A 16,410-nucleotide genomic window follows, 5' to 3' on the forward strand; every position below is an offset into this window, starting at 1 on the left:
TGAAGTGGACACAGGAGCCTCGTGTACTAAAGTGGCACTGAGAGGATTCCAGCACCAGTGCCAGACCCTGATGTAACAACAACAGAGAGAGAGACAGACACAGAGAGAGAGAGAGAGAAAGAGAGACAGACACAGAGAGAGAGAGAGACAGAGAGAGAGACAGACACAGAGAGAGAGAGAGACAGAGAGAGAGACAGACAGACAGACAGACAGACAGACAGACAGACAGACAGACAGACAGACAGATAGGGAAACAGAGAGAGAAAAACAGAGAGAGAAAAACAGAGAAAAAAGAGAGTAAGAGTGAGAGAGAGAACGAGAGAAAAACAGAGAGAAACAGAGAAAGAGAAAGAGAGAGAGAATCAGAGAGAGAGAAGAGAAAAAGAGATTAACAAGAAAAAACAGAAAGTGAAAGGGAGAGAGAGAGAGAATGAGAGGGAGAGAATAGGGAACAAAGACAAAAAGAGAAAGCAGAGAATTCAGAGAGATAAATGAGAGAAATGGGAAAACGGAGAGAGAAGAGAGAAAACAAAAACAGTGAAAGAGAGAAAACAGACAGAAAGAACAGAGAGAGAGAGAGAAAGTGAGCGAGGGGAGAAAAGAGAGAAAAAACAGAAAATAGAGAGAAAAGGAAGAGGGAAGAACGGAAAGAGAAAAAACTGAAATGAAGAGAAAGAGAAAAAGAGTGCACTCCTATGAAACAGTTCAAATTCTGGGCTTGGGCATGAAGGTGGGATCTGGGAGGCTTGTATAATATTCCTTTGTTGAGCTAAAACTTATTGGTGAGACAGAAGAAGAGGAAAAGTGCAAAAAGCTACTTTGGCACCCAAGCGGGTAGACAAAAGGATAAGTTTTGTTGCCCTAGTTGGGGGTGGTCATGAACCTGGCTGCCCAGTGTTGTGGTCATGAACCTGGCTGCCCAGTGTTGTGGTCATGAACCTGGCTGCCCAGTCTTGCTGCTCTCCCCATGCTGTGCCACTATGGAGCTTCTCCCTAAAAGCACCTCTGCTTTCAGCCTCCGATACCGGGCGGCACAGTGGCGCAGCGGTAGAGTTGCTGCCTCACAGCGCCAGAGACCCGAGTTCGATCCTGACTACGGGCGCTGTCTGTGCAGTTTGCACGTTCTCCCCGTGACCTGCATGGGTTTTCACCGGCGGCGCCAGTTTAACTCCCACTCTCCAGAGACGGCAGGTTTGTAGGTCAAGTGTCTTTGGTAAAAAATAGTCCCAAGTGAGTAGGATAGTGCCAGAGTACAGGGATCACTGGTCGGCACAGACGCGGTGAGCCGAAGGGCTTGTTTCCACTCTGTATCTCTAAACTAAACTACTCTTGGTACCACGAGACACAGGAGCACTGTATCAGTGCAGGACTGAGAGACTGCTGCACCATCCTGGGTGGCACCAGGTGATGTTAAACCAAGGTCCAGCCTCCTCCCTCGCACAGACGCAAACAAAACTCACACACAACATCAAAGAGCTCCTAGAGAATGATGCAGGAAGGAACCGCAGACGCTGGGTTGGACCAAATGCGTGCTATCCAAAAATGCTGGAGTAACTCAGCGGGTCAGGCAGTATCTCTGGAGAAAAGGAATAGGTGATGTTTTGGGTCGAGACCCTTCTTCAGACTGAGAGTTAGGGGAGAGGGGAAGCAGAGGTGTGAGAAGGTTCAGAACAGATCAGAGCCACGCTGATGACCAAGGAAAGACTTTTCCCCAGAGATGCTGTCTGATCCCTTGAGTTACTCCAGCTTTGTGTGTCTATCCTAGACAATATTCCCTGGCTTCCCCACCCTCATTTATCGGAAGGAACGGCAGATGCTGGTTTAAACTGAAGATAGACACAAATTGTCCATCTAACTCAGCAGGCCAGGCAGCATCTCTGTCACCTTCAGTCTGAAGAAGGGTCTCGATCGGAAACGTCACCCATTCCTTCTCTCTAGAGATGCTGCCTGTCCTGCCGAGTTACTCCAGCGTCTGTATCCTTCATTCAACCTACTTTGCTGTTAACGATGTAAGCAAACTGAGCGGTGTTACAATGGGTGGCAATGTGGCACAGCGGGTGGAGCCGCATGCCTCACAGCGCCAGAGACCTAGGTTCGATCCCCACCTCGGGTACTGTCTGTGTGGAGCTTGCACGTTCTCCGTGTGGCCACGTGGGCTTCCTTCGGTGGTTCCGTTCTTCTCCCACATCCCAAAGACGTGCAAGCTTGTAGATTAATTGGCCTCTAACATTGCCCCGAGCATGCAGGGAGTGGATGCGAAAGTGGGATAATATTGAACTAGTGTGAACGGGTGATCGATGGTCAGCGTGGACTCGGGCATATTTCCATGTGTCCTTCAATTCAATCAATCAGTGGCTGCACTCAAAACCATCTCACTGGCTGCATAGCAACGTGGGTTGTGCTGAGGACCCTGGTATAAATGCGAGAGACCCATTCTCTTCCAAGGTGCCAGCTGTTACCCTCTGTAACCTGTCACTGGGTGAAGGAAGCTCCACACAAAGTTATTTTTGAATATACATTGGAAGAGCAATGTAAAACAGATGGAGCAGTCAATGTGCGTCTGGGTCACTTCATGCTGATTGACTAATAATGGCTGGTCAGAACCTCAAGCAATAATATCATCGTAAGTTTGTGACAAACAAGGTTGTGCTCGAGGTCTGACTTGTATCAAAATGGACCGTCAAACTGTTTTAAAAACAGGAAATAAAATGCTGAATAACTCAGCAGGTCAGGAGAACATGTACAGGTGACGTTTCAGGTCTGGATCCTTCTTCAGTCTGAAGAAGATGGATTGGTGACGTTTTGGGTCAGGTCCCTTCCTCAGTCTCCAGATCATGGAGAGGTGACATTTCGGGTTGGGGCCCTTCTTCAATCTGAAGAAGGCTCCCGGTTCCCACCCAAAACGTCACCTATCCATGTTCTCCAGAGATGCAGCATTTCCTCCTGAGTTACTCCAGCACTTTGTACCCTTTTTGTGTAGACCAGCATCTGCAGTTCCTCGTTCCTAGTTTTAGAAACAGTTTCCCTCTCCACCACCGTTGCCACCTGAGTTTGTATCGATTCATTTCTCCCTTTTGCACATAAACAAGGAAGGATGACAGAAATTTTCTGTACACCAGAAGGAAGAGTTCTGCGCTCAAAATCAATTAAAAACACAAAAAAAACCCCATAAAATTAGAAAGTTTATTTGGGGATCTAAAGGATACAAGTAGGTTTATTGAAAAAAAAATATTGCAGAGCAGTTTTAGCGACAAATCCCGAGGTAAAACGTAGTAAAACTGCTATTAATTTCAATGTAAAGTGCGTTGATGTGAAGAAAATAAGAGGCAAAACACAAACGTGGAAAGTCAAGCATTCCACTGGGTAAATGAAAGAGCAGGGGATCAAACTTACTGGCACCTGCACACAGTGACACAGGCACTGGAGGACATGGCAGTCCCTGCAATATAGGGGCCTTATCCCATCCATTGAATATTCCACAACCCTTCAAAACCAATTATTTTGAAAATACACTCACCATTGTTATCCCTCTCCCTTCCCCCTCCGCCAATCACTAAATTCTAATGACCCTCAACCAAACACACAATAGCTCCCCGCATCTTGTCAAATGGAACTAAACTACTTTGCACTCCTCTTGTTTTTGTGCAACAGCTGGCAAGTGCTCAATTTGAAACACATCGTACCCTTGGAGGATCCCCCCCACCCCCCCCCCCCCTTCCAGTCTCACAGTCTCTCTCTGCACACACCACACAGCCCCCCCCCCCCCCAACACCCATTCCCATCCATGGCTACATTGTGAGCTCATTTCATGGGGCGCAAGGAGCCCTTGGGGGGGGGGGGGGGGGGGAGTGGGGGGGTTTGGGGTTTGGGGTGGTTTTGTTGCCCTCCTAGGTCTCAGCACAAAGTTCCACTCTGCCTCAACTCTCTGCTGGTGAATGCGACTCTAGGCCTTTGAGCGACCCCTGTTTGAATGGTTTCCAGGCCAGCCTCCTCACACCTTCCGCACACTGTTACACAACCAACAATTGCCCATCACCCAGCCTGACAACAAGCAGAGTGATACAGTGTGAGAACAGGCCCTTCGGCCCAACTTGCCCCACCTACATTAGACCCACCTGCCAGCGTTTGGTCCATATCCCTCCAAACCTGTCCTATCCATACCCAACCTGTACCTGTCTGACCTCTTCTTAAGTGTCGGCTATCGGGCGGCACAGTGGGGCAGCGGTAGAGTTGCTGCCTTACAACCAAGTCACCGAGATCATCATAGGGTTGCAAGCACAGAAACAGGCCCGATTCAGCCCTGCCAACCAAGGTGCTTTCCTGAGATAATCTGCGTTTGGCCCATGCCTATCAAAACCTTTCCATGTAACTGCCCAAGTGTCTTTTAAATATTATAATTATTCCCACCACCACCACCTCCTCCTCTGGCAGCTCATTCCATGTCCACAACTCCCACTGTGTGAAGACCTGTCCCTTTAAATATCATCTTAAACCTGCCCCCCCTAATTTTACATTTTGCTATCCTAGGCTATCCAACACTTTACACCCCTTTCTACCTCTCGAAAGCCCCTTCGCTCAAAAAGCCCCAGCCTATCCAGTCACTTCCAGCAATGGCAATAGCCTGGTGCATCTTTTCCACGCTAGTCTCCAGATTAACACTTTAAAAAATATATCAAACTTGAAATCAGATTCATAAGTTCATACGTTGTAGGAGCAGAATTAGACCATTCGGCCCATCAAGTCTACTCTGTCATTCAATCATGGCTGATCTATCTTCCCCTCTCAACCCGTCATTCTCCTGCCTTCTCCCCATAACCCCTGACACCCGTACTAATCAAGAATGTATCACTCTCCCTCTTAAAAATGTCCATTGACTTGGCCTCCACAGCATTCTGTGACAGCAAGTTCCACAGATTCACCACCCTCGGACTAAAGAGATTTCTCATCTTTCTAAAGGTGCATCCTTTTATTCTGAGGCTGTGGCCTCTGGTCCTGGACTCTCCCACTAGTGGAAACATCCTCTCCACACTCACTCGCTCCAGGCCTTTCACTATCCGATAGATCACAGAATATAGATAACTATTTTCCAGGCAACATCTTGCTGCCACAGAGCCATACAGTGCAGGACCAGGCCGTTTGACCCACCATGCCCTTGACCCATCGAATATCTAAATCCGCACTAAGCCCATTAACCAGCTTTTGGCTCTTAGCCTTCTATGCCTTACTGATGCAAGAGATTACCTAGACAGTGCTTAGACGTTGCAAGTATCCACCCCCACTGCCTATACGGGGAGCGCATTCCAGATTCCAAACGGCCACTGGGTCAAAAAGGTTCTTCCTCAGATTCCATCTTAACCTAATGACCTAATTCTGCTTGTACAGACTTATCAACTGGTCTGCAGCCACTGACCGGGCACCTCTCTGTGCATTATGTCCACTCCTGCTGCTGCCAACTCTGGCTAGGGGCACAAGTTGCAAGTTGCAAGCTTGCCATCTGGGCCACAGGTTCTCACCCCACACGGACTGCTTACAACGCGAGCAGATTTCAGGGGGGTGCTGGCTGAAAAATACCGGGATAAAAAACAATGGTGTGGACACGGAACTACAGATGCTGGTTTACACAAATAAAAAACACACACAGTGCCGGTGTACCATCGCAGGCCAGGCGGCATGGATAGGTGACTTTATAGGTCAGGACCCCTTCTTCAGGCTGGTGGTGTCAAAAAAGAATGTTGTTTTCTTCGATGGCGAGACCCCCCCCCCCACCCCAACAAAGGAAAAACGACATACACGGCAGAATTTCACCCTTGCCATCGGGAAGAAGGTACAGAAGCCTGAAATCTAATGTCCAGGTTCAGTAACAGCATTTTCCTTACAACCAACACTACAACCTCCAAATAAGCTCCGAACTACATAGACTTAGGAGCATTGGTTTTGTCTTTTTGCACTATTATTGTTCGTTTTTTATGTGTGCGTGTATGTATAATATGTGTGCGTGTGTGTGCGCGTGTGTATGTATGTATGTGTGTGTGTGTGTGTGTGTGTGTGTGTGTGTGTGTGTGTGTGTGTGTGCGCACGTGTGTGTGTGTGTGTGTGTGTGTGTGTAGATGCACACACATAACTTTTTTCTCGTTTATTATAATGTTTACAGTGTACTATGTTTACATATACTGCTGTGCTGCAGCAAGCAAGAATTTCATCGTTTTTCTATCTGGGACATATGACAATAAAACACTCTTGAATTTACAGTAAAATGGTGGCAGTCGCTACTTGTATTGAAACTGTAAACGCACGCATAAAGAACACACTTACGATGCTGGCTACGGGCACCGAGATTCTTCCCCTTAGTTCTCAAGCACACCGCAGTTTGATTATCTTTCAGATTTCCTTGTTCGTTGTGAAAAGTGAAAAAAGTGCTTTTTTTTTTTTTTGGTTTGGAAACCAGAACTTTAAAAGCACTCCTGAAAAGTCTAGAATGAGATTAAGGAAAGCACCAAAGAACATTTTGATCGTAATTCTATCCAAGACTAAGACTAAAAAAATCACTAGTGTCTGTGGACGACGACTAAACTAAATCTAGAACTAAATTTTTTCCAGAGACTATGAGACTAAAACTTAAGGCCCGCAGACTAGGAACTAGAAGTGGGGCTATATCTAGGACTAGAACAGGAATGTCCTCCACTATCTCACCTAGATGATCGTTCTACAAGCTGCCATTTTGCCGGGCTGCCTCCAAGTCCGGTTGCTGTGGAAACCGTCACAAAGGGTGGGGGAGGAAAGGGGAATGGATTCCACATCAGCCGAGACAGGAATTGCAACTGCACCCGAGCCGCTGTTTTTATGTTAAAAAACCCCCTCCTGAAGGCAAAGTGTTGGGATTGACCGGGTTTTCCAAATAGACTCCATGGGTAAGTTTGGAGCAGGGATTTCCAATTCATTATCTGGATGTGTCGGGTAAGGTTCCTTTCAACCACAGCCTGCCCTTCCCTCGGGAATGGTCCCTACTCACTCACTCACACACACATATACACACACACCACACACGCACACGCACACGCACACATTGTCTGGGATGCGTCACCACACAGTGATCATAAATGGGAACAGCGGATAGTTTCTCCCTGCCTGCCCAGTTCCGCAACAGATTTCAACACAACGCTGCGTCAGCAAACTTAAATCTCAGACCCTGCTCACAAGTTAGAGCAGAATTAAGCCATTCAGCCCATCAAGTCTACTCCGCCATTAATTCACGGCTGGTCTACCTTTCCCTCTCAACCCCATTCTCCTGCCTCCTCCCCACAACCTTTGACACCCGTGCTAATCTAGAAACCTGCCGATCTCCGCTTTGAAAGCCTCCGCTGCTCTGCAGTCTTCACAGTCATTACACAATCTCCTTTTGCGATCTTAAGAGGAAACACAAGCAGCAGGAGCAGGCTGAAGCCATTCCATAACCAACCTTCTACTTCTGTCCAATCCCCACATTCCTCTAACCCTCCAACACCAAACCTGGGCTATGTATGTCAGCAATGACCGACTTTCCATAGACACCCAGCGTTAGAAATTCCAAAGATTCACCAGTCAAAAGACAGAAATATCTTCTCCGTTCAGTTCTCAACGGCCTCCGACTTACACTGAAGATGTTCTAATCTCTCCAATTTCCTCAGACGAAAAGAGGGAAGGGGGAGTAATATCCGTCATGTTATCTATCCTGTTGTGTCCAAGAAACTTGGGACACCTTGATGCAGGCACCTTTCCTTCATCTAATTATGAGGAACTGAGAACTAGCTAATTGAAGAGCAAAACACAAAGTGCTGGAGGAACTTAGTAGATCAGGCAGAATCTGTGGAAAGAATGGGCAGGTTAAGACCCTTCTTCGGACTCGATCCAAAACGTCATCTGGCCATTCAGTCCACTGACGCTGCCTGACCCGCTGAGTTGTCAGGGCACTTTGTATTTTGATGAGGATTCCAGCACCTGCAGTTCCGTGGGTCGCCAATTCAACCTCTCCTTGTATGACAGCCCTGCCATCTTGCTGAAAGAGAGAGATTGATGAACTGTGTGAGTTGGCCACATAGTCTTCACTGGGCGGCCAAAACTCATCCAGAGACAGGTGGTGCTCAGTGCAGGCTGTTGAGATCAGAGACATTGCAGTTGGAACAAAGTCCTAGCCAGTCGACCTAGTTACGTCCACCATTGGTGATTGGGGGCAACTCCCAATGGTCCTCTTATGTTGTAGAGCCTTTGAAGCATTCCCTGTTCTCTGGCACCAGTTACAGAACGGACAAACCCTCTCCAATCAGGAATGCCATCATAGGCATCGGTCAATCTCACCAGACCAAGAGATGCCATCGAGGTGCAACCAGCCCGCGGCGCCCCTCTAACACTCAAGAGTGGAGGATGAGGCAATTCAGCCCCTCCTCGTATGGCAGCCCCTCCATCTGAGAAACCGGCCTGCTGAATAGGGGAGAGCGGCAGGCTCAGCGGTAGAGTTGCTGCCTTGCATCGCCAGAGACCCGGGTTCAATCCTGACTACGGGTGTGGTCTGTACGGAGTTTGTACGTTTGACCTGCACGGCTTTTATCCAGGATCTCCGTTTCCCCCCCCCCCCACACTCTGAAGACGTACAGGTTTGTAGGTTAATTGGCTTTGGTCAAATTGTAAATTGTCCCTAGCGTGTAGGATAGTGTTTTAGTGTGCAGGGATCGCTAGTTGTCTGTGGGCCAAAGGTGTGCCCACGTTGCATCTCTAAACTAAACTAACCAGTTCAGTCCCTCCTCTTTATGACAGACCTCCACCTGCCGAAAGGAGAGAAAGAAAGAGATAGAGGCGAGATGAGCAAGTTGGGTGGATCATTACTGCCTGCATCAATAGACCGCCCACCTAGTGGATGGCTCATGAAGATGCTCTGACCATTAACATCCTCCAATGTCCATAACATTCAATCTAATCAATGGACTGCCAAGCCCCAAGAGCAGCAGAGGGACCTTGGAGCAATCTTGATGCCCAACTGCTAGATGCACTAACGCAGGCAGGGCCTGACTGCCCAGCAGTGCAGTTAGTTCATCAGGGTCTTCACTGCTCTACTGGGTCATGCTAGGTGGCAAAAGGACCGGTGCGGGAGGATACAACAAACTCAATATTCTGAACTAAGCAACATTGTGCAAGGAAGCTCCAGCTGTACCAGGCTACAAACCCCCTGCCAAATTCTACTTTTGTTCTACTCAACTAGCCAACCTCCACAGGCCATCGTCTTAAACGCATTCCAAAGGGCCAGGACTTCATTCCCAGGGCTGTTTTGAAAGGTCAGTTCTTCAACTGTTGGCCCCTTGCCGCCAAAGCTTTCTCCACAAGACCTTGTGCAGCAAAAGCACTTTAAAAGCAAAGACTACAGCTGGTACAGGCAGTCCCCTGACGATACTTACCAACGCTCAACCCTCTCTCCCTCCGACTGCACTTTCAGCCGCTCCTCCATCAACAGGCACCACTCTACACCTTTCACAGCTTACCTCAGCCACAGCCACCCTGCATGACTGTATGTACCTCACCAACAGGCGATCGCTCCATCTACAGCCACCGCCAGTCCCTCATCCACAAGCATTCCAGCCCACTGTATCTGCAGGTCACCAGGTGATGGCTCAGATCTACACCTAATGCCACTCCATCACCAGCAAACCACCCCCCTCCGACTGTACCTCCAGCCACTCCCTCAACCAGCCGCTCCTTCTACACTCAACAACCCTCCCTCTTCAGCAGCCTCTCCGCCTGCAAGGTGTTAATCTCAGATGCTTCCACTTATCCTGACCAGAAATTTTGGTTTGGAGCAAGTTTTTTAAAAAAAACTTTTGTGTTTTTAAGAATCTGAGGAATATGGGATCAGGAATTTAAGCAGCAGTGTTGAACAGCAAGAGCCAGATGCGCCTGCGCTTGTTATTTTGAATCCAGGTTCATTTATTTATTTAGATGTATTGTAAAGATCTCGTTGAGGTAACATTTCTGACCAGCTCTACCTCGGTAGAGGTGGGGGGGGGGGGAGGTCCAGAGACTTTAATCTGACAAAAGGATTTGTAATTCCTTTTATTAGCTCTGGGAGCGGCATAAAAGAGCCCAGCAATCCGCTGTTAAATCTGATGATCCCCACGCTCCCATTGGCCAAGTAGTAAATGCTAGCGGCCCCCTAATTTGTTTCCGAAAAAGCTGTCCGAGCAGCCATGGAAACTGGAGGAGATTAATAAACAGCGGGGGAGCTGACCAAATCTGGGGGGGGGGGGGGGGGGGGGTGGAGGAGGGGGTACCGTAACTGGGGCCGGACAGTCGTCTCAGACGGTTGAAGGTAAGCCTGAGTGGCAGCAATTCTCCTCCTGCCCATTACTCTGGCGATCCCCCGGAGAGAGCGGCGAGGAGTTTGCCTATTCTCCTGTCACTTCTGACTGGCTTGCATGCCAGCGTTGAATTGAAGGGTAGACAAAAGAACCTGTGTGTGTGTGTGTGTGTGCGTGTGACTGCTCCTCGCGGCCAGTCGCCATGGCGACGGTGGCACCAACAAGGGGGGGGGGGTGCGTTGGGATGGCGGTGGTGGGGAGGGAGTGCAAGGGTTGGGAAGCTGAGGGGGGGGGGGGGAGAAATCCATAGGCAGGCACCAAACCCCTTCTTCTCACATTATTCTGGGGGGGGGGGAGAAGGGGGAGAAGGGGGAGGGAGGGAGGGGGGGGGGAAGAATGCCAGAGAGTTTCAATTCTTAACTGGAAAAATCTGTAGCGAGAAAACAAAACGGTGACCCAGATTCGAGGATGGATCCGAACACACAATAACAATGAATGCGGGACACACACACACACAGGCAGGCAGGCAGGCTCGTATTTCACTCACCTTTCCAAACTGGTCAAAATACTGCTTGACATCCTCCACCGTAGTGTTCACTGACAATCCACCCACAAAGATCTTCTTTGTCCTGGTCACCATCTATCGGAAAGGGAACGGGCTCAGGTTAGAAGTGGACGAGTTTCTCCCCGATGTACCTATTGAAGCTGTCCCAATGTAGGGCGCCGTCAGGCTACGAGACAACAAACTCACTGTTCTCTCGCCCGCTGACGACAGTGCGGGTGTCGAGAGACGGAAAGGAAGGTCTTGCAACGCCGCCGCGCCTTTTGCCCCCAAAAGTTTACGGCTTTGGTGCTTCCGAGCTGATGTGATTCAGACAACATCGTCACACGGTGCCAGCTCCCCCCCCTTCACGGCCACAGTTCAGTTTCCAGGGCAAGGGAACCGTCCCGTCTACCCCAAGGTTAAGATTGGTCTTGGGCCTTCCTGGATGCAACAGGGCGGCACGGTAGAGCTGCTGCCTCACAGAGCCAGTGACCCCGGGTTCAAACCCGACCACGGATGTTGTCTGTACGGAGTTTCTACGTTCTCCCCGTGACCACGTGGGTTTTCTCCGGGTGCTCCGGTTTCCTCCCACACTACAAACACGTACAGGGTTGTAGGTTTAAGAAGGAACTGCAGATGCTGGAAAATCGAAGGTAGACAAAAGTGCTGGAGAAACTCAGCGGGTGCAGCAGCATCTATGGAGCGAAGGAAATAGGCGACGTTTCGGACCGAAACGTCATTCTCATTGCCCCTCCCGACCATTCAACCACTCGCCTACGAGGGCTGCCTGCAATTCACAGGGACCATTGACCTACAAACTCTCATATCCTTGGGGACATTAAGGCAGTAACTGATCTCACTTGCTTGGCCCATCTCCTTCCACAGCCTCAGTCCCCCAAACCCAACAAGGTCCACTCAACCTCTTCCCCGAGATCAAGAGTTGGTCTTGACAACATGTTCTGCACAGACACTGTGGGCCGAATGGCCTGTTCCTGTACTGTACCATGATCTATCTCCTAAGATCACAGGCAGGACTGTTCTGATGGAATCAGTATTTCAACAACCCTACAACATTTGTATCTTTTGGCGCAGTTTAGTTTAAATTTGAGATATAGCGTGGAAACAGGGCCTCTCGCCCAACAAGTCCGCACCGACCAGCGATCCCCGCACATTAAAACTATTCCACGCACACTGGGGACAATTTACACGTATACCAAGCCAATTAGCCTACAAACCTGTACGTCTTTGGGTGGGAGGAAACCGAAGAACTCTTGAGGAAAATCCACGTGCACGGGGAGAACGTACAAACAAGCACCCAGAGTGGGGATCGAACCCGGGGCTCGGCTGCAGTAAGGTATCAACTCTCCACTGCACCACCTCTCTGTCTGTCTGTCTCTTTCCCTGTCTGTCTCTCTGTCTGTCTGTCTGTCTGTCTGTCTGTCTGTCTGTCTGTCTGTCCCTCTCTGTCTGTCTGTCTGTCTGTCTCTGTCTGTCTGTCTGTCTGTCTGTCTGTCTGTCCCTCTCTGTCTGTCTGTCTGTCTCTCTCTCTCTGTCTGTCTGTCTGTCTGTCTGTCTCTCTGTCTCTCTCTGTCTGTCTCTCTCTCTCTGTCTGTCCCTCTCTCTCTGCCTGTCTGTCCATCTCTGTCTGTCTGTTTGTCTCTCCCCCCTCCTTTTAGACCTGCAGACCTCCAGCAGAGTCTTCCAACTTCTGCTTCAGTTTCTGCTTCCAACCAACTCATTAGACATTGGGACTGTGGTACATTAGACATTGGAAGTGGTCCACGTACAAAGGCTATTGGGGATGGGGGGGGGGGGGGGGGGGGGGGGACACACGCGGACACACACAGATGCAGACAGATGAAAGAAGACAACAAACACAAAAAGAAACAGCGAAAGCAGTAAGAGAAAAAAAGTGGAGAAACAGACAGAATCAAGACATAAAACAGAGAAAAAGACAAAAAAAAAGTCCGCAATTTCATTTAACGTTATAATTAAAAAATTATACGTAACAGCACGATACAAGAGAACACATCAAAAATTAACACAATCATCAATTAACACTTGAAATGGCGCCCTTGCTGTGCAGAGATAATTCAGTGAACACTTTTCACTGAAAAGCTATTTAAATGGAGATTCTGCATATGAGGGCAAGCGCTTTGCTCCCCGCTTAACACACGTGCACATTTTGATCCATTTTACTTCAGATCGACGGTGAACCACGCCCGTGTGCGGCACAGTGGCAGAGATGCTGCCTTACAGATACAAAGTGCAGGACATTGTTCTCAGCACTGCAGCATAGCAGTTGTAGGGAGGGGAGAAAGGAAAGGGCAAGATGGTGGCGCGGCGTTAGAGCTGCTGCCTCACAGCGCCGGGTACCATCCTGACTACGGGCGCTGTCAGTATGGGGGTTTGCATGTTCTCCCTGTGACCACGTGGGTTTTCTCCGGGCGCTCCGGTTTCCTCCAACACTCCACAGACATACAGGTTTGCTGGTTAAATGGCTTCCATAGATTATCCCTAGTGTGTGGGAGAGTACAGAGTGGTCGCTGGTCGGAGTAGGCTCAGTGGGCCGAAAGGCTTTGTTCCCGCACTGTATCTCTAAACTTTAACATCAAACGCAATGAGCATGATTACACCTGCCCCCCTCCAAACCATTTGGTAAAGCAACTCCATATCCATATTTTCCATTTAACATAGGAATTTTAGACAAACAGACTCGTTCCTCTCTGTCCAAGGATGGGATGAAAACCTCGCATTTCAGCCCTCGGTACAAATGCATTGGGATCTCCCGATGTACTTGACACACTACAATCCATGCTCTTTATCCTGCAGTTGTAATCTAAAATATACAGTTCACTCTTTCAAACATCAGTAAATTAGCCAGATGGTGTCTTCAGTGAGTTAGTTGAGGGATTAATATCGATCGGAGCTCCAGGGAGAATTGCTCTGTTCTTCATAACTACTGCCAAGGAACAGCTTCAGTTCACTTCAGATCGAGAGCAGGTGAGGCCTTGGTTTAATGCTTCACCAGTGGACTGTGCAACTACCCCCCACCCCCTCCACATGTCCAGAGTTTGTGCGGCAAGGCTGAATCATATTGAGCTAGGCTGCACCTGGACCCGCTTGTTGCTTTCTCTAAACACCTCCTGGGAGTCCGCATCTGAAGGGCCGGTCTCTGTGCTGTGTGAACCCGACTCCAGGTCTGTTTAATACTGTTAATGGGATATGTAGTGGCCAAGTGATGCAGATGCACCTCAAGCAGCAGCTGATGACCAGGCAATCAGTTTGCGTGCTGCTGGAGGGTCTATGTATTTGGCATCACCTCTGCTAGATTATGAAATACTTCTGAGGTGGGGGGGTGGGGTGGGGGGGGGGGGGGGGGGGGGAGGTAAGGTCTCGTTTTAATGACCATCCTGAAAGATTGCAACTGAGTGTGTGGCAGCACCCCGCACACTAACACTATCCAGCGCACACCAGGGACAATTCACAATTTTATTACCGAAGCCAATTAACCTACAAACCTGAAGGTGTGGGAGGAAACCGGAGCGCCTGGGGGAAAACCCACGCGGTCACAGGGAGAACGTGCAAACTCCGTGCAGACAGGCACCCGTGGTCATCATCGAGCCTGGGTCTCTGGCGCTGCAAGGCAGCAACTCTACCGCTGCCCTCGCCATCATTTCAGAGCTTTCTCTACCTATAGCCAATTTGTTAATTAACGGCATGGAATAACTGAGACAATACCCTCATGTGAACGAATAAGAGGAGTTGGGAGATCACGAGGCAATTATTGAACAACAGGGTATTATTCCCAACCCTCCCTGAACCAAGCTCAAAAGCAAGTCGACAAACCGTTCATCTCACTTGCCATTCCTGAGGATTCACTTTGTGAAAGCAACTGTTAATTGTACCTCAGAGCAGCAGCAAACACAAACCAATGATTAGGCTGTTAATTATAGAGTCTTAGAGCGATACAGTGTGGAAACAGGCCCTTCGGCCCAACTTGCCCGCACCGGCCAACATGTCCCAGCTACAGTCTGTTAGAAATCAGATTCAGATTCAACTTTAATTGTCATTGTCAGTGTACAGTACAGAGACAACGAAATGCAGTTAGAAACATAGATAATAGGTGCAGGAGTAGGCCATTCATCCCTTCATGCCAGCACCGCCATTCAATAAGATCATCCAAAATCAGTACCCCGTTCCTGCTTTCTCCCCATATACCTTGATTCCTCTAGCCCCAAGAGCCAAATCTAACTCTCTCTTGAAAACTTCCAGTGAATTGGCCTCCACAATGGTCCATTGTTGGCTGTGGAAGAGGTGATAAGGGAGGGATATATCGATGCTATCTATTCCTGCTTCCTGACCTCAGATGTGGAAGACAAAATGTCACCTATAGGTGGGAAGGGGTCTGGAACTCAAAGACCTGATCACATTCAAACAGCCCTTGGATGAGAGACGTGACCTAGTTCCTAAAATGGTGGCACCAGGGAGAGTGGCTTAATTTCAACAGCGCAGAAACAAGGGCACAAATGGACTACTTCCGTGTTGCAACCCTTTTATTTTGTATAATCAATCCTCAGGAACTGACGAGCCGGGTGTGGTACAGCCAGGAACTAACCGCCTCTCGCTCTCCGGTTTCAAGGATTCATTTTCATATTTCCATCTGCTGCGTCAGTAAGCACACAGGGAGGGAGAGAGGTGCAGAGATGATTAGGGGCCAGAGCTGAACCGGATCTCTGAACGGGTGGGTGGTTGCCCCAACCCCCCACCCACCTTCAGTACAGAAACACAGGGCAGGTACAGAGAAGGACCTGCACTGAAGATCCCACAAACAGCAGGCAACTGCTCTACGGACCAAGAGGGAAAAAGCCTTCACAACAAAAAAACTAGCTGCTCCACCACACTGCCAAAAATACACTTTTAGTAATCCCGCTTTTGCAAATATAGGATTACATCAACATCATGTCGCAGATCACACAAACAGCTCAACTCGCCCGTTCCAACCAAGATGCCCCATCTAAACCAGTCCCATTCACCTCCGCTTGGCCCGTACCCCTCTAAGCTTTATGCCTGGAAACCAAAACTGAAAGAGAACCCCCACCCCACCTATTCACTCCAAATTATCACCACAAGACAAAATAAAATGAACATTCCAAAGCTGCGGAACTATTCAATTGGCCGTGTATAAAATCCCAATGACTTTGGGCGGCGCGGTGGCACAGCGGTGGAGTTGCTGCCTCACAGCGCCAGAGACCCACCCGGGTTCATTCCCGTTTACAAACGCTTGTCTGTACGGAGTCGGTACATTCTCCTCATGATCTGCGTAGGTTTTCTCCAGGGTCTCTTGTTTCCTCCCACACTTAACGTACAGGTCTGTAGGTTAATCGGCCTGGTATAATTATAAATTGTCCCTAGTGTGCAGGATAGTGCTAGTGTACGGGAGGGGGAATCGCTGGTCGGCAGGGACTCGGTGGGCCGAAGGACCTGGCTCCGCACTGTATCTCTAAACTTAAAACACTAAATCTTAAGAGTACAGACAAAGTTTCA

General features: G+C 49.0%; 1 protein-coding gene across 4 annotated transcripts in view; it reads right to left on the reverse strand.

Annotated features, from left to right (window-relative positions):
* Positions 1 to 16,410, reverse strand: part of msi1 (musashi RNA binding protein 1) — a 131,218-nt gene that overhangs the window by 63,602 nt on the left and 51,206 nt on the right. For all 4 annotated transcript variants that reach the window (XM_033043649.1, XM_033043650.1, XM_033043651.1 and 1 more), the window contains exon 6: positions 10,867 to 10,959. In XM_033043649.1, coding sequence (XP_032899540.1) covers positions 10,867 to 10,959 — 93 coding nt within the window. The remainder of the gene's footprint in view (positions 1 to 10,866; positions 10,960 to 16,410) is intronic.

The sequence above is a fragment of the Amblyraja radiata genome, chromosome 25 (genome assembly GCF_010909765.2).
Source record: "Amblyraja radiata isolate CabotCenter1 chromosome 25, sAmbRad1.1.pri, whole genome shotgun sequence".
Taxonomy (NCBI): Eukaryota; Metazoa; Chordata; class Chondrichthyes; order Rajiformes; family Rajidae; genus Amblyraja; species Amblyraja radiata.